General features: G+C 39.0%; 1 protein-coding gene across 6 annotated transcripts in view; it reads right to left on the bottom strand.

Moving 5' to 3' along the window:
* Nucleotides 1–5,550: 5,550 nt before the first annotated feature.
* STS (steroid sulfatase) overlaps nucleotides 5,551–24,407 on the bottom strand; it is a 98,247-nt gene continuing 79,390 nt past the window's right edge. For all 6 annotated transcript variants that reach the window (XM_057419670.1, XM_057419673.1, XM_057419667.1 and 3 more), the window contains one exon: nucleotides 5,551–6,042. In XM_057419670.1, coding sequence (XP_057275653.1) covers nucleotides 5,690–6,042 — 353 coding nt within the window. In that variant the 3' untranslated portion in view covers nucleotides 5,551–5,689. The remainder of the gene's footprint in view (nucleotides 6,043–24,407) is intronic.

The following is a 24,407-nucleotide window of genomic DNA, read 5'->3' as shown; positions in this document are numbered from 1 at the left end:
TGGATACAAAAATTAGTCCTGAAGTACTGTATATTTCCCAAGGCTAAGAACTCAGAGACAGTTATATTTAGCTTTAAATGCTCAAGCCCAAGTTTCTTCTCAGAAAATGATAGATCCTATTCAGAGAGTTTAAACTATAGCAAAGATATTTAAAGGAAGATCACATTTTATTTGCGATCACACTACATTCATCAATAAAAGAATAGGTATGTCATAGACAATGAAAGACATCTGTGTAGTATCATGTGAATTTGGAACTCAGATATCAAGTATGGACCAAATCTGTCACTTTTTAGCAACTGGGCTATGACCATAAGGGTGTATCCGCATCAGGGATTGAAGGATTTGGGTGGTTTCAGGGGTTATGAATTTGGCTTGCAGATATATATACATATGGAGACTTATGGCACACACTCAGGCATACTTGAAATAGTTTCCTTTTGAAACAAAGGCTGTCGCCATACAGTAAGACACTAGCTAGGAAGCACTATTTTAATGTGGACACAAGATCTTTGCTACCTACATAGCTCTCTACATTATTATGGCACAAGCAATGTTAGATTTTTGGCAAGCTATTATAATTTCATATCCATAATACCTGATAGAGATGCTGTTGCAGGTGTCCTCTTTACCTATCAGTTACTAAATTATAGTAACAGGTGGACCTCTGCATTATTATCTCTGTATTTTTAACTGCTCTCTAATGTCCTACTAATACCGGGTAGCACTTAGCAAAAAGGACTGGAAAGTGTGTATTTAGTGATTGTAAATTGACATAAACTATAGGCAAATTTCTTGCTGTGAAAGACGAAAGCTGAAGCTGAAGATATCTAGATAATTATCTCATCTAGCAAGTGTCTACAGCCTGCCTATTGGAAGATAAGGATGACAGCACGTGCTTCATATTGATTCTTGCATTATAAAGATAGAAAAGGTGTGTCTTGCCCTCCTTCTCTTGGAACATTTTCTTGACAGAAATCCTCTTCTGCAATGATGCATTTGCTGAGGTGAGTAGATTAAGAGAGGACGCCTGCAACACCGGAGTGGAGCGGGGAGAGATCAGCGTCCAAGAGCCTCAACTCGGAGCGACAAAAGCCTCAAGTCCAGGAGCCGGCAGCTCAGCCCGGCAGCTCAGCTCTGGCGAGCAGCTGACTCACCGGGGGTGGAGCCAGCAGGCTCGGCGGCAGCTGTGAGCGGTTAAAAACCTGCGCAGGGAGCGCGGCGAGGCAGTTTGCGCTGGCAGGCGAGTGGGGTGACCGCCTGATCAAGAGGGCTCGACTGGAGCGCAGGAGGAGGAAGGACTGCTTGCTTGTGCAGAGAGACGTAGACGGACCGATCAACCAGAGAGATCATGGTCACCACTCGATCAAAACCTGTAGTGAGGAATAACGTGGGTACCCGGACTGAGCCTTCCTGCAGACATGCGGCCCTGCAGGTCTCTGGTTGCAGTGAATGCCTGAGCCTGGCACTTGTATCGGAGAGAGCCAATGACACCGCTTGTGTGCGGTGTCAGTGAATAGATGACCTGCTCAGGCAGGTGGCTGAACTGAGGGAGGACGTTGAAAGGTTGAGAGCTATCAGAGAGTGTGAAAGTGAAACAGATTGGTGGAGCCACACCCTAAGGCAAGGGCAGAGGGAAGTGGTTGAACAAGTGATAGATGCCCTTCCCTCCTACCATCATATAGAAGGAGTAAACTTAAGGAAGTATGGAGGGAGGTCCCTCCTCGGAGAGGTAAGTGAAAACCCTCACAATCCCTTCCTTCCTCCCAGTTGTCCTTGAGTAACAGGTATGAGGTCTTGGAACTGCAGGGCCAGGTAAATGGAGATGGAGGGGTTGATCCATCTAGTGAGTCACCTAGGGCTTGTCACTCACCCCCATGCCTTAGAACTTCCTCAACCAAGAAGAAGAGTAATTGTGGTGAGAGACTCCCTTCTGAGGGGAACAGAAGGGCCCATTTGTCAACCTGATCAATCCCACAGGGAAGTCTGCTGCCTGCCTAGGGCTCGGATTGGAGATGTTAAAAGGAAACTCTCTGATCTGGTACAGCCCTCTGACTACTATCTGCTGCTGGTTTTTCAAGCTGGCAGTGATAAAAGTATTACAAGCAGGGCAAGGGCAATGAAGAGAGACTTCAGGGCCCTGGGACAGCTGGTTAGAGGGTCTGGAGCACAAGTGGTGCTTGCCTCCATACCTGTTACAAGCAAAGGTGAAGAGATAAATAGGAAGAGACTGCAGATCAATATATGGCTACAGGACTGGTGCCAAAGGCAGGGGTTTGGGTTTTTCAATCATGGGTTGCTATATGAGACACCTGGTTTGCTGGTGGCAGGTGGGATACATCAGTCCCAGAGGGGGAGAAGGGTTTCTGGGGCAGGAGTAAGCAGGGCTCATTGACAGGGCTTTAAACTAGGTAGGAAGGGGGAAGGGGAGATAACTGGGCCTGTTGGGGACAAGCCCAAGAGAAACATGCTAGGGCTTGAAGGATGGCTGACTAGGGAGGACTCTCAATCTATTGTTTCATTTGAGGGAAAGGATAGTTGTTTAGACCCTGACCTGCAGGGGAAAAAGGGTACATGGGTGAGAGTTAGTAGAGTTCACTCACAGAGCTCTAGGTTAGATTCGAAGTGTAAGGGGGTTGTAGCTGGGTTTGAACTAGTGGGGCAATGTTCTAGTATGAATGAAGACGAGAAGGCCTCCCGCCTTCCAAGGGTGCCACTAGTGTGCTCTGCTCGCTCCCTGAAACGTCTGTACGCCAGTGCATGCAGCATGGGGAATAAACATGGGGAGTTAGAAATCTGTGTGTGGTCTAAAGGTTGTGATCTGGTGGCAATTACAGAGACATGGTGGGACAGCTCACATGACTGGAATGTGGTCATGGATGGCTATGTCCTTTTTAGGAAAGACAGATCAGCAAAGTGAGGTGGTGTAGTCGCTCTTTATGTGAAAGAGCGACTAGAATGTATTGAATTCTGTCCAGGAACAGATGAGGACCAAGTGGAAAGTCTGTGGGTGTGAATCAAGGGACAGGCTGGTACGGGTGGCACAGTTGTGGGGGTCTATTATAGATCTCCTGATCAGGACGAAGGAGTTGATGAGGCTTTCTACAGGCAATTGAAAGCAGCCTCACAACTACATGCCTTGGTCCTTATGGGGGATTTTAACTACCCCGACATTTGCTGGAAGACTTACACAGCCAATCATTCACAGTCTAGGAGGTTCCTCCAGTGCATTGATGATAACTTCTTAATGCAAATGGTGGACAAACCAACTAGGAGAGGAGTGCTGCTGGATCTGGTACTCACCAACAAGGAGGATCTGGTTGAAGTAGTGACGGTCAATGGCAGCCTGGGCTGCAGTGACCATGAGATGGTGGAGTTTAGGATCTTGTGTGGGAGGAATAGAATAACTAGCAAGGCCATATTTCTGGACTTCCAAAGGGCAAACTTTGGCCTCTTCAATCAATTGCTAAGGGAAGTATCATGGCAAAGGGTACTAGGTGGTAAAGGGGCTCAAGATAGTTGGTCAGCATTCAAGAACCACTTCTTCCAAGCTCAGGATCAGAGTGTCCCAATGGGTAGGAAGTCAATTAAGGGAGCCAGGAGACCAGCATGGTTAAACAAGGAACTGCTGGGCGAACTCGTATGGAAAAAGAGAATCTATGGATTATGGAAGGAGGGGCTGCCCACTTGGGAGGAATATAGGACAGCTGTTAGAGGATGTAGGGAAGCAATTAGGACAGCTAAGGCCTCCTTGGAACTTAATCTGGCAAGTCAGGTCAAGGACAATAGAAAGGGCTTCTTCAAATACATAGCGGATAAAACTAACACAAGAAGCAATATAGGCCCACTGCTGAACTAGGTGGGTGTCCTGGAGACAGAGGATATAAAGACGGCAGAGGTGGTGAATGCCTTCTTTGCCTCTGTCTTTACTCCTGCAGACTCTCCCCGGGGGACCCAGATTCCTATAGCCCCGGAAGGAGTCGGGATAAAGGAGGAGTTTGCTTTGGTAGATGAGGATTGTGTTGGGGATCAGTTAAGTAATCTGGACGTCTATAAATCAATGGGTCCGGATGGAATACACCTGTGGGTGCTGAGGGAGCTGGCCGAGGTCATTGCTGAGCCACTCTCCATCATCTCTGGTAAGCTGTGGGAAACAGGAGAGGTGCCTGAGGATTGGAGGATGGCAAATGTCATGCCAGTCTATAAGAAGGGCAAGAAGGAGGACCCGGGTAATTATAGGCCGGTCAGCCTTACCTCCATCCCTGGAAAGGTGATGGAACAACTTATTCTTGACACCATCTCTAGGCATATCAAGGATGAGGGGGTCATTAAGAGCAGCCAACATGGCTTTACCAAGGGGAAGACATGTTTGACCAACCTTATAGCCTTCTATGAGCAAGTAACTAGGTGGATGGATGATGGTAGAGCGGTAGATGTGTTTTTTTCTTGATTTCAGTACGGCATTTGATACTGTCTCCCACAGCATCCTCATAGATAAGCTAAGGAAGTGTGGGCTTGATGATCAGGTAGTGAGGTGGATCAAGAACTGGTTGGAAGGAAGAAGGCAGAGAGTTGTGGTCAATGGGGCAGAATCTAGCTGGAGGTCTGTGACTAGTGGAGTCCCTCAGGGGTCGGTGCTGGGACCAGTGAATGTACCCTCAGCAAGTTTGCTGATGATACTAAACTGGGAGGAGTGGCTGACACACCAGAGGGCTGTGTTGCCATTCAGTGAGACCTGGACAGGCTGGAGAGTTGGGCAGAGAGGAACTTGATGAAATTCAACAAGGGCAAGTGTAGAGTCTTGCATCTGGGGAAGAACAACCCCATGTACCAGTACAGGTTGGGGGCTGACCTGCTGGACAGTAGTGTAGGGGAAAGGGACCTGGGGGTCCTGGTGGATAGGAGGATGACCGTGAGCCAGCAATGTGCCCTTGTGGCCAAGAAGACCAATGGCATTCTGGGGTGCATTAGAAAGGGTGTGGTTAGTAGGTCAAGAGAGGTTCCCCTCCCCTCTACTCTGCCTTGGTGAGGCCGCATCTGGAATATTGTGTCCAGTTCTGGGCCCCACAGTTCAAGAAGGACAGGGACCTGCTGGAGAGAGTCCAGCACAGAGCTACAAAGATGATTAAGGGAATGGAACATCTCTCTTATGAGGAGAGGCTGAGGGAGCTGTGACTCTTTAGCTTGGAGGAGACTGAGGGGTGACCTCATCAATGTTTACAAATATGTAAAGGGTGAGTGTCAGGATGATGGAGCTAGGTTTTTTTCAGTGATGTCCAGTGACAGGACAAGGGGCAATGGGTGTAAACTGGAGCATAGGAGGTTTCATGTGAACATCAGGAAAAATTTCTTTACTGTGAGAGTGACAGAGCACTGGAACAGGTTGCCCAAGGGGGTTGTGGAGTCTCCTACATTGGAGATATTCAAGGCCCGCCTGGACAAGTTCCTGTGTGATGTACTCTAGGTTACCCTGCTCTTGCAGGAGGGTTGGACTAGATGATCTTTTGAGGTCCCTTCCAACCCTTGGGATTCTGTGATTCTGTGATTTGAAGACAGGTGCTCCTACATAACAAAACATTCTGAAGTTTGGTACCACGGTGGTTCAAGTCAGTTACCCACACTCTCTTGTTCCAGCTTCTGAAAGGGAATTGCAACTTATTTATCCTGAATTGACTTCCAGCAGGCTCCTTTATGAGTCATGATCACAGTAGCAAGACTGAAGGAGAGAGGAGCAGCACAGCTGTAGCCATGGTTTCCAGAGAAGGTTGTCCCATGACAGCTGGTTAGGGACAGCATGCAAGGATCTGGTGTGGTTTTCTATTGCTAGGTGTATGACACTGAGGATTTCATAGAAACGTCTCTCTGTTTTTGGAGTCAGTGGGACTTTCTCTTCAGGGTCCATGGAGAGATCAAAGAGCAGTGGGGGATCATGCCATGTGATGAATCTTCCATGGCAGAAGCAAACATGAGAATCATAGCAACCATTGGAGTCTTCTGGACTGAAGTTTGGAGTGAAGAAGAAGACTTTCCAGACAGATTCACCTGCAATTTACAGATACAAAACAGCTGGTGATAAAATGAAAAACTGAAAGTCCCCTAGTCTTATGAACCTCTAATTTACACCACAGGAAATCAGTCTTTTAGTACAACCTTCCTCTGTAGAGGAACTGCAGTATACTGAAAGAATAAAACAAAATTGAGCAAAACAAAAATAAGCAAAACACACTGATTTTCAGGCAACACACATTTATGAAATAATTATGATTATTTCATTCCCTTGGATGGATTCTGATTAACTAAACCATAGAATACTTAAAAGAACTTTGTATTTTTACATAAATAGTGCCAAGAAGATTTGGATAAATATTTACTAAGCCATTGTACTGTCTTCTTCAGGACTTATTAAAATGTACCTCTGCCCCTTGACCATATCCAGACATTTCTGGGTCATGTCTGCTTTTCATTTTACTAATGAAAACAAATTCCTTTTTACCTTTTTCTTTCTACCTCTCTTTTGTGTATTAAACTATTGCCCCCTGCCACATGCTTTCATTGCAAGCACCTGGAGACATTTTCTTACATTATTAAATGTGATGACATGAATAGGTATAATGGATGCTAAATCGCTCTCCTGGGCCTCTAGATTATTTTTTTCCAAAAATAAGTAATTGTTACAGTGGTACAATTTTTAGGTGATGTTCTGCTTTGTAAAATGGGAAGCAAAGGTCTTCATCTGCAGTTTGGTCATTCTCTTTCGGCTTAATTTGCTGTGTACAGAAACTGAACTTGCGTAACTTCAGTTAGATTTTTCACTGTTTAAAAATACTAGTCATTTCCTGGATTAAGAATAAACAGATATCAATTGGCTCCTTCAAGAAGCGCTCTTGAACAGAAGGTATGCTGGAGAATCTGAAAATATTTAACAAGAAAGGAGTAAACAAACAAAAAAAAAGGCTACTATTTTCCTCAAGTATCACAGAACGGACAGGAGAGGCTGGCAGGGACAGGTACTTCCAGGGAAACACAAAGTCCTCCCACAGCCAGGGAAGCATACTGTTCTCCAGAAATCGACCAGAGAATCACTAAATAGATAAAAACCCCTACTTCATTCTTAATAAAAGTAGGACACTAATCATCAGTAATTTACATTCCTCAGCACCCTACTGCAAAAAAACATTTATGTATCACCTCTTTTTTTTCAGTAATGAGGGAAAAACTCTTTTTGGTATTCTGGTGAATAGTTTGTCAATGTAGCAACAAATAGCCACAGATTTATGTGCACTACAGTGGTTAATATTCATTAATCAATTCATCAGTTCAACAGAATGGAAAACACTAGAATGTGTGGGAAGGGCAGAGATGAATTGGTATATGCCAAGATGCAGCTATATCATACTCAATTTTTAAATGTAAAACCAGGTTTAAAGAAATGTTTCAGTGGACTAAAGACGCACAGGCTTCAGTGTTAGTCTATAGGATGAATTTAAAGGACAGTATGTGACCTTCAGATTCTTTACAGCTTCCTCTATCCCACAGCATTTTTCACATTACAGGAGATTTTACCTTTTGTAACCAATTCAGTGACAGAGCCTGGAGACTTCCAGTTCACTTCATCTGCACTTAAATCAGGGTCGGAGGGGTGATGGTTATTACACACATTAGACTGGGAGAACACTCTGAATGGTGCCTGGAAGCCAGCAAAGGGGAAGGAGCTTTAAAGGCTGAGAGTGACTTGCAGGCACAGACAATAGGACGTGGCAAGCTTTAAAAGGCTCTGGTTGTGACAGCCGCAATGGCACAGTCTTAGTGGAAAAAACAGAAGAGAAAGGGAAGGGAAGGCAAGGCAAGGCAGCATTCCTTCATCTACTTTTTGAATAAGATTTTGAAAAGTTGGTTTGATACTTGAATTCTTTGCCGTTTTCTCAGAATTGAAATAAACAAACAAAACAACACTTCTCCTAAAATTTCTTTGAACTTATGCATGGAACACTTCCAGGAGCAGATATACGTCTCTTATTTACTGAGATTTAGAATTTACATTCTGGGAAGGTATGTAATTCCATTCTAAATATTCCTTCAGGCCCTTTAAAAGTGTTTAGTTGGCAAGATGGACAACGAATAACAGAAAAAGCCAAAGGGCTTTATTAATCAGTGCACCGTGCACCTTTGTAGAGTACACAACATTTGCCCTGCCTGAGACTTTGATTCAGGGCACTATAACACCTTGATAGAAAAGAAAAATTATATAGCTATTAAAATGTCAATTAATAGAATTCCAGTAAGGCCATGCACATGAGAACTTTGTGGTCAGGGTGTCTTACCACTCATCTATCTTTGGTGCTACAGTTGTGCTGAATGACATTGAAAAGAAATTTTCAACCAATGTTTTTGATGTTAGGCACTGTATCACCAGGCAATTTAAGGGCTTATAAATAGCAATATAAAGTTGGGGATTTTGAATTAATGAAAGTCAGTACAAACAGCTCATGTAGGTAAGACATAGGGAAAAGGAAGAAATAAGGCAGTTGTACCTTCCCCCCCCCCCCAATAAAGAATTGTTCAGGTTTTGCTCTACACAGAGCAGACAGCATGTTGTAGAATCAGGTGTGGGGTTGAGGAGAGAGCATATGTGACATCACATCATGTCTGAATCAGACTGCTAGTGTTTTGAAGAGCTAGTGCTAATTTGTTAGCTATGCATCTATATAATGTCATGATCATACTGCACAAAACACTGAGCTCTGCAGAGCAAAGTCTGTTATTGTGTAATGTTCATCTGTTGCACTGCAGCGATGTTTCAGCAAGGATCTGGGACTTCATGTGGTGCTGGAGGAACAGCAGCACAGACTTTAACTGCCAATTTCCTAAGCATTATAAAACTAATGCATATCTATCAGTGTCTGTTGCTGTGAAGCAGCCAGTGTAATATACTAGGAGACATAAAGAGTTGTCAGACTTCTAATCTGTAAAGCTGATGAACTGTATAAGACTTGATACTAAAAAATAAGAGCTCTCTCCCAGTCTCTCTCAGCTGATATAAAATCTCATTTTGTCAGAAAGTTAACTACAAGGATCAAATTAATCTCTCAGTAATTAACGATACCTTTGTTCTGCAAAGCATCTGGATAGTAAACTCTCTTTATACAGAAAGATAACTATATGTCTCCTCCTCAGTGAAGTTAGTAGTAAAATTGTCAGGGCTCCCCTGCAGTCAAGTATATCAGGTCCCTTCCAAAACAGAAGGCAGCTCTAACTCTGTAGCACTCTTAAAGATACTATCCCAGTGCTTCACGGCTACTTTATTTAGCATCCATTTTTCCTACAACTCTCCAGCTCTCTGAATAGTCCAGCAATTTCACCTATTCAACTCTCAGAACACCTCTTCCCTTCACACATTAAGAAAAACAGAAACTACAGAAGCTGTACATCTAAATAGTCTCACATTAAAACCGGTTGTAATTAGTTCAAGCAAATCTGCTATGAACATAATTGTTCAGAGTTCTCCGTAACAGACTCCTGCTTTAGTATCCTTTACTCACCTATTTATTCTCTCATACTTGGACAGATAGCTCCAAAAGACAGTCAGCAGTCATGAGATCAAATAAAAGTCTCTCAGTAAGTTATAGTATATTTCCAAGATGAAGTAACACACTGGATAGGGATGTAATCTCTGTTATAATATCACTGTTCTTAATCACTGATGGCTAAATAGTGTTTTTTGATAAGCAGTTCTTGAAGTGAATAGAAGCTATTGATGTGTTATTGCCTGGACCTCATTTTTACTGAATTTAGTCTATGACTTATAAAGCTTAGTACCTTTATAAGTTAAATGCAACTTATCTCCTTTGTTCACATTTTGCTGTTTATTCTTTCTGTAGAAGAAAAAATGGGTCTGTTCTTCACTGTAAATTGCAGTGCTGGTCTCGACATCAGATGCCTTTGAGCATAACCCTGTGGGCATAGCTTATTAATGTAAATTGCCTACAGACTTTTCCTGTATCTCAAGTGTGCTCAATAGCCATTGTCAGCTCCTACACTCCTAGATCAAGCTCTTCAACATTTCTACAGAGTAGCTTGAAAATTGCATTCTTAAGATAACTCCTGCTATTAGATTGAATCCTTTCTTCCCACTTCCTGTATCTTTAGAATCATTTACTGTTAGGTTCTCTGCTAATCTTATCTAAAGTAGATATCACATGTGCATATATTCAGATCTTCAACAATTTAGCAATTTAGAAAAGGCTTCAGTTGTGAAATCCTTGTAGAGCTATATGTAGCTCCTAGAGAATACTATCTGGTTGCTATAAAAAAAAAATACAGGCATTATTTTAATGACTATGTGAATTCCTCAAACAGCTAATAAAAATCTGCTATTTGAGTTTAAAAATTTTTAACTTCATTATTCTTTCAGTGTTTTATTTTTTTTTTTTAGGTACTTAAGTATCTGGGTATCTTACAATGTTATATTGTCACATCAGTCAAAAGACAGTACATTATGTCCTGTAGTAGTAGGTGGAGAATGAGTGATATTCAAAACCATAATGCTATTTTATGAGAATCAGTTGTTGCTAGAAGAGGCTTGCATAAAGAATTCTGCAGAACATACAGTATTTGAGGTAAAACCATGAAAAATACCAGTAGTAGCAGTGATTTTGAAATCTTATAGATAGAAACTGCAGCGTTAAGTATCCTCTAAACTGGAAAGGATTTCACATTCATGAATATATAATAATCATACTAAACAACTGCTGGAGTAAAAGACAGTGAAATCATGCTCAGGCTGCTGAAGTCAAGACAAATTTCATGACTGAGCTCATTATCTAGATTAAGTGATGTAGTATGAAAAGCTTCTACTGAATTCTGCTGAATGGTAGCAGCTGACAAAGAAATATTTTCCTGAATTCTTAATCATCTTCAAAAATACTTGATTAATCATTTACAGTGTTTTCTTGTCGAAGAAACTCCCAAATGGGAAGAATCTGCGGGTACAGAAACTATGCTGCTATAATTCAATGATATGCCTCTTATTTGGAAGTCTTACTTAACAGCAACATGGAAGAACACATGTTGCCCTGGAAAATAAATAAATAAATAAATCTACCCATAATAATTTGTGCATGTAATCCAGACACTTGCTAAAGATTTTTTTGAAACATCTGTTTACTTGCTGAATGATGCATGTAATTTTCAGTTCATGCAAGCAACAGTTGACGGGATGCTGAAAATAGAATATAATGGTGGAACAAAATCAAAAAAAAACCAAAAAACCCAGACTGGTTATTTCTAACCTTTATTCAAAAGTCCTTGAAAAAAGAAAAGCCTTATTTTATTGCTTGTGGGAGAAATAATATCAATCTGCATGTACTGGTTTTCCACTGGAGTCACTAAGAGATACAGTTAAGAACTGAGACAACACTACACTGAAGAATATAACAAAGATAGCCGCTTTGACAAAGATGGCAAATACCAAAGAGAAAACTATCCAGAACTGTGTTTTGCCTTTTGTTCTTTCTGCCCTTTAAACACACATTTTATTACAAGAAAATAAATTGAGGACAATCATTACTCCCTTACATAATGTGGATGCAATTATTCTGAGTGAAATGAACAGATCTGCAAGATTCAGAGAGCAATTTTCCTGATACTGAGCAATCATACAAGACAAAGATGCAAGGAAAATCCTAAGCAAATTCTGCAGAAATTTTCAAACAAGCTTGAACCAGCCAAAACCAAAACTATTCCCATGAATTTGCATATAATTTATTTTATCCATTTTTTCAAAATTTGGATGACAAGAAAACCCTTGACACATAGAATGCTAATAAAAGTATCCCAAATTATTAATCTGAAAACTGATAGTGTGTTTAACCTTTAAGTAGTAAGAGGTACATCTCAGAACAAAGACATAATTATGCAAATCTAATTCAAAAATTAAAAGTATAAACTTTGTTATGCTGTTGCCTAGAATTTTGTGCACTGCCAAAGAACACTGAATATTCTTTTATTTTAAAAACTTGGGTACATTATGCTTCCTTATAGGTGTCTTAGTTTAATATTTAGTTGTTTTGTTTGTTGGTTGTTTTTTTTTTTTACTGCTAAAAAGCTACTAGGATAATTAGGAAATCTTCTGAAAAAATGGGTTTATCTTGAAAATTGAATCAGTTAAGCACAAATGACAACATAGCAAAGGGGTTCCTTTTGTCAGAGTGAAAAAAAAAAATGAATTAAGGAAACCGACCACTTCTATGCAATATGGTACAAAAGTCTCAGTACCAGGCTGTCCTAAATATTAAAGAAGTAAATCTGAAAGACTGAATCTTCTTTTTACTGTAAAGATTATAGTATGTGTAGTTTAGCAGCTGAAATAAATGAGAACAGTTTTTGTCTCAGTGTTAGAAAATGCATCTCTTTGCCAGAATCTGAAACTAGTAAAAGATTATAAATGGCTTTGGAGGAATAGCTGAAAGAAAATTGAAACCTGTTTGTATTTATTACAAAGAAAAGTTGAGAAGATTGTGCAGGTACCAAGTCAAGTAGAACTAGATAGCTTGGAATAGAACCTAATACCTTGGGGGTGTACAAATATCGGAATTCCAGGTGGAAATTGAGCTTTGAAATGTGTAGGAAAGTTTATATCTAGTTCATTAGGGTTCCTATGAACCTATCATCTGTAACCAATACATTTCAAGAATTGGAAAGCAGAAGTTTACTGAAGGTCTGTGATACAGAATAATGTGATTAATAAGAGTATGTTCAAACAATGCAAAAATCCCTCAAAATCATGAATTAAAAATAAACATCAAAAGGAGATAACACAAGATGTTCTCGTAGAGATGATCAGGGACTCATATACATTTATTATATATAATATATATTATATATAATATTATGTATATATTATATATAAGGAAGAAATTCTTGTTAGGGTGGTGAGGCACTGGAATGGGTTCCCCAGGGAGGTTGTGAATGCTCCATCCCTGGTGGTGTTCAAGGCCAGGCTGGACGAAGCCTTGGGTGAGATGATTTAGTGTGAGGTGTCCCTGCCCATGGCAGGGGGGTTGGAACCAGATGATCTTAAGTTCCGTTCCAGCCCTAACTATTCTATGATTCTATGATTCTATTCCTAAGAAAATTTCTGGAAGTCTATTTTCTGTTTTCACCTGTTCAAGGTTCAGGTATTTGAGCAGTCTGCCAGTTTGGACCTCTATACAAAAAACAAGTTTAATTAATTTCACAGTTCTCCAGCCAACATGAATGTTTGAGTTTGAAGAGTTTTAGGAAAGCAATGGGAAAGAGTTTTAGCAAAGCAATTTTTTTTTCTTGGTGGTATACAAGATGGATACAGACATATTCAGCTATTCTCCAGATAACAGAAAGTGGTGGGAAAGGGAAAAAATCTTGACTCTCTCCTAATTTGCAGCTTAAGGAATGCATGTATGCAGCACAGTGAAAAACAGGCTTTACCTTTTGAAGAGCTAAAATCTCCTTCATATTAAAAACAAGAACAGAGAAGGGTCTCCTAGGGCTGCAGATGGGATGAATACATTTCAGCAGTTCTTTATACAGATTCCAATGCTGCAGCCATTCCTGCCCTTAGTTTTCAATCTAAACCATGAGAAAGGGAAGTGCAAAGACAGGAAAACAAACAAACCAAACCAAAACATAAAAGAAACACTGAAAAGAAAAAACAAAACAAAACAAAACAAAAAAAACACAAAACAAAACAACAAGAAAAGAAGAAGAAGGTCTCTATTTCACTTCAATCAACTGGATTAGGAAATTGGGTTTCTGTTCTTACAATGATTAGCAATAGAGTAAATATTTTTTTTTTAAAGAAGCAAGGATTTAATTTCTTTTTTTTCTAGAGCACTGCAAGTCCCAGTGTATAAATAGCTCTGCCTGAGCCTAACAATAACTCTGCTGCCACTGTCACAGAGCAGAGTAGAGGCAAGAAAATACTGTAACAGTATTTGTCATGCTTGTCAGGGGAAACACTTTCCTGCCTAAAACATCGTTAGAAATGTGTATCAGTTGATCAGGTCAATTTTCTTGAGCTGGATATAAACAGTTTTGTGGTGTCTGTTCAACCTAGAAGTACTCTTCTCTCCTTTAGCAGCTACATTATTTCACACTTACCAAATAATATGCCCATGCTGTGTCACCCAAATTTAGCTGCAGTTGCTCTGATATATGGATCAAGATAGCAAATTAAAATACTTAGTGAGATAGCTTAGTTAAATGACACTTAATGCTTGCTCTGCTTCCTCCAGCTGTTGCAGTTGAAATGCTGAACATTAATGAGGGATTTGGAAGATGATTTGGAACTTACGGAGGCTTTTCTTGATTGTGGTGCCCCCGCAAAATGGGCAAGATCAGGTAGAGAGAGGAAAAAAAACAACAAACGAGGGGGCAAACAAAGATCGAAGATGATACCCACAAAGCAAGTTAGGAATGATGAAACAAAATATCTTCAGTAATCAAGAAGATGAAAAGATTGTCATGGACCTCAGCACAAAATAGTAGTAAATGGTTCAGATGTTTCATGCAGGGCAAAAATGTATGTCTTCTTGATATCAACAACAATAGGAGCAAAGAGGGAAGCCAAAAAGGTCTTAAAAAACACACACGCACCCCCAAAAAAAACAACAAACCAAAGCAAACCCTACTTCTAAGATGGAAGACTTATCTAAAGAGAAAAGTGAAAGTGAAGGAGCCTGTGAGACAAAAAAAACAAAAAAAACCAAAAAAAAACAGAAAAGATAACTGACAGAAAAACCCTCATGAAGGTCAAAATTCATTACAGAAGGGAAGACACACACAGATTTGGTCAACTAGAAGAATCAAAAGGAGTTTCACTATCCATGAGACTAGAAGCTCAAAAATGGGGATGGAAAGGGGAATAAACAGGTGGGAAAAGGGTGAAAACAGGGTAGAAGGACACATTTCAGAGGGGAGAGACTGCTCTTTGTCCAGCAAAAATGTGGTCTGAAGACCACAAGTTATTACTGAAGAAAAAATGAATTTACTGCAATGACCTACATATTGTGAATTATACTATTTAAGTCTTTCATGGAATTGTGCAGCTGAACCAGTGGAGAGCAGACATAAATCCACACCACGCTGACACTTCAGCGTCCTCACACATGTAACCCTCAAAACCAGAAAAGTGGTCTGCTGTTCTTGCCTTCTACTGTTCAGGAAACCTCAAGAAAAAAATCTTTGCTACAGAGTATAACATGCAAATGTGTAAATATCAGTAAAAGATGAGTATGTATCTATAGAAACTTGTTACTTATTGTTACAGTTGCTACTATTTCTGAGATAGATTACTTAGTCACTGTGTTGCTGTTAAGACAAAGGCTGGTAAAAAGGTATGAGGTTTAATGAGACTTAACAAAGTTTATAAAGTCATTTTGGGGGAGGACACCTATGCCTCCACATTAAAAGCTGCCCCAATCACCAACATCACCTGTAAGAAAGAATAAAAACATTTTCAGAGAGCTGATAGTGAACAGAGAAGGCAAATGACCATTCTGGTTGTGTGTTAAAAGGAAAATTGAACAAGCAAAGCAAGTGGCACCTTCTCAATTAGATTTGAAAGGTCTTTATGCCACTGTAACTCAAATCAGGATCTGTATCTCATCCATGTTTTTCTTTTCTGACCATTCTTGTCAGTTCTTTCATGACACTGATTCATGGATGAAAATGTCACTCTGTACTACAAAACCAAATCAGTATGTATTGTACTACACAGTCTAACTGGTAATCTTATTGACTGCATATTTCTAGACAGGCCCTTATTTGAACTTTCACTGATTTAAAAGAAAAATAACACTAATTAAATTACATGATCCTAAAATTCCCAGTCAACTTCAAAAGACTCCCATAGTGTCATTCCTGACACTTACCAAATAATAATATTTTTCACATTGTGAAAAAGGTGACAAGGCATTTCTAATTTTAAATTCAAGGTACTGAGTAGGATTTATTGCTCATTGCTATGCTGCTACTTAGCATGCAATTTGAAAATCTGGTGACCTCTCCTAATTTTGGATCCCTGCAATGTGGAGGTCTTTATGTAAGCTAGCTACGAGCACATACTGATCTGCTACTTACCTTTGCTAGAAGTCTGCCTTAGGTTGAAAAGAATTCTGTTTGCTTCTCTTTCGATAAAACCAACTAGCTTAGGTTAACTGAGAGCTAGATGTTTACACTGCCGACTTCTACATGCTGTAATCACTATTCTGAGAATTTGCTAAAATCTGAGATGTCAAGAGCTTTGAGGGTACCAAAGAACCTCACTGGCCCTGCCCTAGGGTAGATGCTTATCCATGCGCCCTGCCAATGGACCAGGATTCCCATTTCAGCTCATCCCAATGTCATCAGTTCCTGCCCAAGTGGACAGTTCTGTCTGTGCTCTCATCTCCTGCTGCTGACTGGACTCCCTGGATGGACCTTGAACCTGAATCATCACTTTACCTAGTCAGGAACCACTGGTGAATCCTGTTAGCAACATCCAGCTCTGCTTGGGTGGTAGAAGACCTTTTTCCATCAGTAAAAGCACTGCCAGTGCTGGGGGCACTTGCAGTTCTGCCGAAGTGAAGCATCACCCCAAGTTAGAGAGTTGAAAATGTTGTCTCTCCAGCATTCCTAGTCCATCCTTAATTTTGCTTTCTGTGGTCAAATATCTATCTATATGGTGCTGCTACTTAAGAAAAATCCCACAGTGTTCTCAGATAGTGGGATAAACATCTTTCAAGTACAGGGAAAACCTACATATTTAATTGACATGGCCAGAAAACACAGGGGTTTGCCTTCCTTGTTCATATGTTAAACATATATTTTTTTATCAAAGTAATTCTATATACTTTTAAAATTAGTCTTATTCATCCTTAATGATCATTCAATGACCTTTGAAATATAGTCAAATATGCAGCAAATCTGCATTGACTGCTTATGTGATGCATGCAGCTTTCTCATATTAATGCATGCAGTTTCCTCTGTTCCTGTTGTAGCACATAAGAACAAAAGCTCATTTCAGATATTTCAAATGAATTTTCTTTTTGTCATCTAATTCATCCCCCTGCCACTGCACAATTGTTCCCTACAATGTATTTTTTAAGAGCTCTCTTGATGGATGTTGTCTTCTATTGTAACTTTTGTGCTACTATCATTCATTTCCTTTATTGCAGAAGACAAAGTCATTTCATTGGCACACTCTTTTCACGTAGTGTTTTATCTACTAACTTTTTTAATACAAATCCTTCACAAACTTTTGCTGAAGTTTAAACAAAGATTTTGGTGCAGGTGATTGCTCGGAGTTTGTTTGGGTTGTCCCATCCCTCGATAACCTGTGGCATTGTCTAGTCCAAATTTGATTTTTACGCCTTTTGTAGAGTTGTAGACTGAATTGAATGTTAAAATCCCTGTGAATTTACTGAGAGGTTGGTTTCATCTTGTTTGCCTTCTGTTCAGCAAAGTATTTGGCCTAACTTAGGAATACTAATAATAACCGCATGCTTAAATTTAGAAAACTACAATATAATCTGTGACTGAAGATGCTGAGGGCTAAACTAATCGTTCAGGCAAGGATCTACATATGCTCCTCATCTCCCATCAAATCTCCTACTTCAAACCATTTGGAAAAAAAAAAAAGTAAATTATTTTCTTGGCAATCTGTGCTGTTTCTTACTAAAAGAGTTAATAAAAATGTTTTATTAGTTATACTGACACTGATGGATATGCTCTGAGTGATTTATTTAACGTTTTCTTAAAATCTATAGGAAGAAGAAACCTTTCAATCAAGTTTTACCAAGTTTAAGACAAGTGTCCCGTTCACTGGACAGCTCTACCTTGTACAGTAACCAGTGTTCAGCATTCAGATCTTACCTCCCTGAAGACTAAACTGATGTCTGCTTAGCAACAACTTCTAACACCAAACAAATTCTTCAGTTACTCAGCACCCCATTGGTAAAACCTTGTTGCATTTTCTTCTTCTGGCAGGTACATGGATATGTATACACGACATACTACTTAGTATATCCAGGTAAATCCCGGTGGTTTTGAACTATGTAGTGCGTGGACCTGAGTGCCCTTCCACACAAGGAACAAAGCCCTTCCCTTGGTCCTGCTGGAGAGATTTAGCTGTGTAAAATAGTCCTACACAATGCCCAGAGAGCTGAGATGTAATCAGCCACTGAATGAGTTCATCTCAAACTAGAAGAAAGCAACAAAGGAGCTGGGAAACTCCAGACATTGTCAGTCATTCTCTGGGTTAAATCTTACAGTTTTACATATAAAAAACCAAAATTGCTAGCCCTTAAGGTAGTGTTAGATTTTTCTCACAAAAAATGAGTATAATCCAGATTCTAACTTAAAACTTCTAATCAATCATTTTCATGGGACATGAAGGGTGGGTTTTGTCAATTTTTTTCCCCATGATACATGGGTGGAAGAATGAATTTAGTCTTTTTTTATCCCTCCAATTTCTGAATCACAGTTAAAGGATTGTAAGTAGACCACTGCTGCAAATCAGTTGTTTGCTCTCTTTGGCTTCCTGATCTCCTACTTTTAATTAATTCTATAATTCAATGTAATAATTCTAGCATTCCTCAAAGTATATTTGAAGAGGGCACTTATGACAAAAAACTTAATCCAACATTTGTTGCTATGTATTGTGGCACTACGAGGTCCAGGCTCTGTTACACAAGAGAGTTAAACAAAGAAAGCACATCCTTGAGCATGAAAGCCTACATCTTTTTTACTGGTCTAAGTGTATGTCCCCATAGACGTTTACTTTAATGGCTTTAACCCGTTATTTTAGGAAACAATATAAATAAATAGAATATAAACAAGCTTGCAGTCTAAAGTCATTCAGTTACACATTGTACTTCCTCAAAATTATTGAAAGTGCTTTTGGCATTACATGACAAGATATAAATTTTATATATATGTTCTGCTCCTCACTGAAGTTAAGAGTGATGACAGCACTCAATGGATACTGTGAAATACAAACATCTGCATAAGGGTAGCGTTTTTTTTTTTTGGCTTTTGAAGCTTACATTCAATTTTTAATTTACAGTTCTGTAAACTCAGTCTCCATCTCTCAATTTTAGCTTGCTTCTTTGTCAAAATCCCAGGTGTTACTCAGCATCTGAGATAATAGTAACAGGAACAGGAAACACCAGGAAATGTTTTTCTATTGTATTCACTACCATGGCTCCTACTTCTATACATTTTTATGCTAATCTGTCCAAGACAAGTAACCAGGCACACATTCCCCCCTTCCTCATCTGTTGAAATGGAAAAGAAAATGGATTACATAAATTATTTTCAGCTGTAAAACAGGTTTGTTTCAGCACTGAGCAGTGATTTGCAGTGATCAATTCTGCTTCATACTATAGTGCATTGCATGCTGACATTTACCACAACCTCAGTCTAGTGATTAATTAAAACATGCTAATTCAGACAATGTTTACATGGTTGCTTAACTTTCTCTTACCCTTCTAAAGGTGGAAGTCTAGCTAGCTGGCTGTTTCTCTACTAATACTCTGTTTCTTTACTAGTACTGAATCAGTATTGCTAACTGAGATCCTGGCACTTAAACAGTGTAGACATAAAAAGGTACCTGAAAAGGGGTCTTCCATGCTACAGCAATAACATGGATTTATCAAGCCTGACAACATGAAAAAAATACTTAGTGGGGAATACTCAGGCCATTGTGTGTGTAGACACTGTCCTTGTTAGTTGTAATCATCTGCCAGCATCTTAAGTTTGAGGAGTACCCACTAATGGAATAATCCTTTACAGCACTCAAATAATTTATACTTAATTTTCTCACTTGATTACAAGATAAAAATTTATGTACTTTTTCACATTTAAGCTGTGTTAAAAAGACACAGTAATATGTTGACCTTTACATAATTTTTCTGTCTTCAAAATATGAACACTCCTCATGGTTACTTATAATTGGATTAAATACTTTGAGAGATAGGCACTAAAAAATATTCTGTGAAATATGAATAATACATTTACTTTCTTTTGTTCAACCTGCTAATTGACGAACATTCAAATATGCTTCTCAGAACTTAGGGGTTTTTGTTTTGTTTGTTTTGTTGGTGGTTGTTTTGTTTTTTTTTATTTCCCCCCCAAATCAGTATGCTGTAACTGTTTAATAGCATTGGCTGAAAGTAAACCACTTCCTAAGTGAAGATGTGAAATATTTGGGCATATAAAAGGGAGAAGAAACGGGACTTTGATGATGCTCAGGAGCTACAGGCATCTATTTAGTATCAAGTTTCAAAATCCAGTTAAAGCATTTCTCAGCACCTTGATTATCACAGCCTCACTGTGAACACCAGCAGGGTTTTCTAAGCAAGCCTTTCATTGTTGCTACACGGTCCTGGTATTTGGACCTACTTGGTATTCTTGACATCAACAGAACTTCTAAATGACTTAGCAGCCCTGTTAGGATAGAGCTGAATGAACTGAAGCAGATAAACGAACAACCTCTATTCTTGTGCAATTTTTTGCAATTGCCAGTTGCTTTTCTATCCACTGAATAATTTGTTTACATTGACTATGAAACTATACCAAGACATTTGTTTTCAATACTTTTTTTTTTTTTTTGTGCTAAAATAAGCCTATTATTGCACCTTATAAGATTTTTGGAGGGATAAAAGTGCAAACTGTCAATGTATGATATTCGATAGGATAATTTCAGTTGTAAAAAAAGCTGTAAATGTTGCTCATTTTGATAAACCCAAATGTCATAATCCAATCTACATACTGTAGGCAAGAACTGCATTTTTCCTTAATACAACTTAAACATGTCTAGGACAAAAAAAGTAACAGCTCACTAAAGGCAAAGAGCTTTGCTGGCTAAGTGGTTTTGTTATCAAGGGTATGAACTGATTCTAAGGTATCTATAATGCTTTCAGGACTGAGATTAAATTTCCACTTATCACTGAACAGGTCCATATGGATGGTTCAGAACTATGGACTGAAAACCTACCTGTACAACATCCTATCACATTGAAGAGAGACAAGATAATATAATTAATTTAATCTTGAACACTTTACTGAATCTTGAAGACTATTCTCACTGAGCAAGTGAGATGATTGAGAAGCTGACTTCTGTGATATAATACCATTTAAAATTAACGTACAATACACAGGTAACAGGGTGTAAACAAAAAATTAGGACCGTGGGGTAATAACAAATTTATCTTATGGTTGATTAGCATTTTCTAACACTAAAAGGGTTAGCCTTCCTTTATTACACTAGAACTAATTCTGAGTACTAAACTATCAGGATCTTTATGGAGTTTTTACAGTCTTGTTGACTTTTAATGTGTGATTCCACCATGATTTCTAACTTTCTGCTCCTACTATGAACTGTAGGCAACCTGATTTTCTCTAAAATGCCAGTGTTGAAGAGGAGTGAGTGAGTGTGTCTCACAAATATTTCATTAGAGTTCCAGATCTGTGAGACCATAGGGTCTTTAAAAATAAATGCATTATATTTACTATTCCAATTATTATGATTGAACTGCAGCTGAAGTATGATTTTCAAAAAAAATTGGGGTAAATCTTTGAATAAATTTGAAAAATGTCACAACATTTTTTGTTTCATTGGAGGAGCTTGCTCTATACTACTTCATGGACTTCTCACTTCTACTAAGAGGTCGTTGAAAGAACTATGACAAGAAACTGCTAGTGAAATCCAGTCTTTTCCAGTTCCAAAAAAATTTTACATAAATCCCTCTACAAAACTGCCCTACTAACAACAACAAAACAAGAAACATTGGGAGGGGTTATCTTCTTTTTAGTTTCAGGAAACTCTGGATGTCTTAATAAAAGATACTTGAAAAAATGTAATGCATTTTGTGTCATCTAATAGTTTGAGACCACATAAAAAGCTCTGAGATGAACAGAAAGGTTACTGTTTGTACAGCAATGTGAGCTTTTCTGAGGCTGAAGACATTTACAGATTGTCGTGGTTTAAACCCAGTCAGGTAATTCGTTCGCTCACTTTCCCCCCCTTTCTTGCCCTCCCCCTGCTCTCGGAGGGACGGAGAGGAGAATCGAAAAGAATGCAACTCCCACGGGTTGAGATAAGAACAGTTTAGTAACTAAGGTATAACACAAATCACTACTGCTACCACCAATGATAATAATGATAAAGGAAATAACAAGGGAACAGAATACAACACCTCACCACCCGCTGACCGATAACTTGCCCCCCAAGCCCGACCAAGCTCCGACCGATACCTCCTCCAACCCTGCAGTCTCCCAGCCCTTCCGGCTAACTCCCGGTTACATCCTGGGCATGACGTGCTGTGGTATGGAATACCTCTTTGGTCAGTTTGGGTCAGGTGTCCTGTCTCTGCTTCCTCCTGGCTTCACCTCCTCCCTGGCAGAGCATGAGGCTCACAAAGTCCTTGGCCAAACCAAAACATCCTTGTTATCAGCTCTGTTCCCGAGCTGAAAGTCAAAACACTGCACTGCACCAGCTCCCAAGAAGGAGAAAAAATGACTGCTACTGCTGAACCCAGGACACAGATTATTGAATCTTTCTGGTTGTGTTGTCTTTCCAAAGTACTGTCCAGGATTTACATTCAGAAGCAACTACACAGTTCATAGTGTACATCATCCACAGACACAGACTGGTCTCCAGAGTAATATCATCCAAGTGCACCCATCATCTGAGCATCCACTGTTCTCTTTTATTATATTTTCTGCCTTTAATGGCATGGTCTTTTATGGCACACTGAGAAGCCACTTTGCTCTTGACAGTCAGGTTTCCAGGGAATTTCTCTAATACACAAATACTTTGCTTCATTTTCTAGGAGTAATAGGATGTAAGAGACTGTGGCACACAGAATACACTATGTGGGTTGTGCATGCTATAACTACTTTCCTTGAAGAACACTACCTAAGACAACATAATGCCATTTGAATGCGATTTTTAAATTAGGATGAATCAGCACTATGTTCTGAATGTAACATGCAGAATGCTGCAGGCTCAAATCCAACACTGAAGATATTTTTGGAAGTGTAATGCTCCAGAAATTCTTAAAGACCTACTTTTTATGTTACTTGGTAAGCTGAAATTAATTTTTGAAAGTTGCAGGGCATTTTTATCTCTCTATTTTGTAGTTGTTATTTATATTTGCTTTGATTACTGTTAACATTATAAATAGATAAAAAATTACCAGACAGTAGCTCTAACTCAGATTTTTTTTTTCTATTTGTGTTAGCTGTGGAGTACATAGAAAAAAAAAAAATCCATAGAGATTTTTCTTTCGTCCTGTCACAAGTGCATGACACAATATCTGACAGCAAGCCACTCAAGCTGAAGTTTAAATAATAGTGAATTAGCTACTTTAAATGCCTTTGCCTTTATATGATCACTGAAATCTGTCAACCTTTCTCTGTTCACTCAGAACATTACTAATTTAGGTCAGGATATCTTGGATTCAATACAGCAGTATGTTATGGTTGCTATTTTTATATGAAGAAAAAGAACTATGATATGATCACTGAAAGTCTGTGTGTATAATGTCAGTGTCAAAGGACATTTACCATGGTCTTTCACTGGGGAAATGGCTCTGAGACAAAAGTGTTCCTACACTGATTTTACTATGACTAAAGAAGTCTATACTTTCTAGCTAGAAAGCAGAAATTTTTGTGTTAATGGGAATATCTTACTCATTCAAATGTTTATTTTTAGTTTCTTATCCCTTCCCATCTGTTCTTTTCTGAGAAAATATATGAGGTTAGTACCATAAGACTTGATTAAAGAAAAGATATTTCCTTATAAGAAAACAAAATGTGTCTTTGACAGCAGTTATAGTCACATGGTAGTATTAGCTTTCTCTTTGAAGATGCTGTTCAAAAGAAGAAAGTTCTGGATGAAATGTCTTTTAAATTTACCTTCCTTTGTATTGTTAAGCAAAAAAAGGAACTATAACTGCTGGCATTCTCAGGGGCAATGTAAATCCTTACTAATGTGTAACAGCATCCTCTAAGACCTTTGTTCACCACAGAGAAGGCAAAGAAACAATAAATGGAAAAAATCTCCTCAGGGAAGCAAGCAAAAGAATAGGAAAAAGCTAGGCAAGGTTATGGGTTCTGCCAATGAGTCTACTGGGTATGACAAGCACATCCCACAGTTTACATACAAAGCTACCATTGGCATTTCTTGTTTGTATTAAGAAAGTAGAAGCAATATTAAGACATATCTTTAAAATACCAAATATTGACAGATAACTAATACTGTCTACTTCAGAGAAAACAGAACTGTTAATTTACTTTGTGGATGTCTGAAAGGTTATGGTTTTCAAATGCTCTACAAAAGCTGAATAAGAAAGGTCTGGCATTTTCAAATAGAAGTATATTACCAT

This window comes from Pezoporus wallicus, unplaced genomic scaffold, assembly GCF_028554395.1.
Source record: "Pezoporus wallicus isolate ANWC-B61680 ecotype Strahan unplaced genomic scaffold, APGP_CSIRO_Pwel_v1 contig_5767, whole genome shotgun sequence".
NCBI lineage: Eukaryota > Metazoa > Chordata > Aves > Psittaciformes > Psittacidae > Pezoporus > Pezoporus wallicus.
This window is presented reverse-complemented; position numbering and strand designations above follow the sequence as displayed.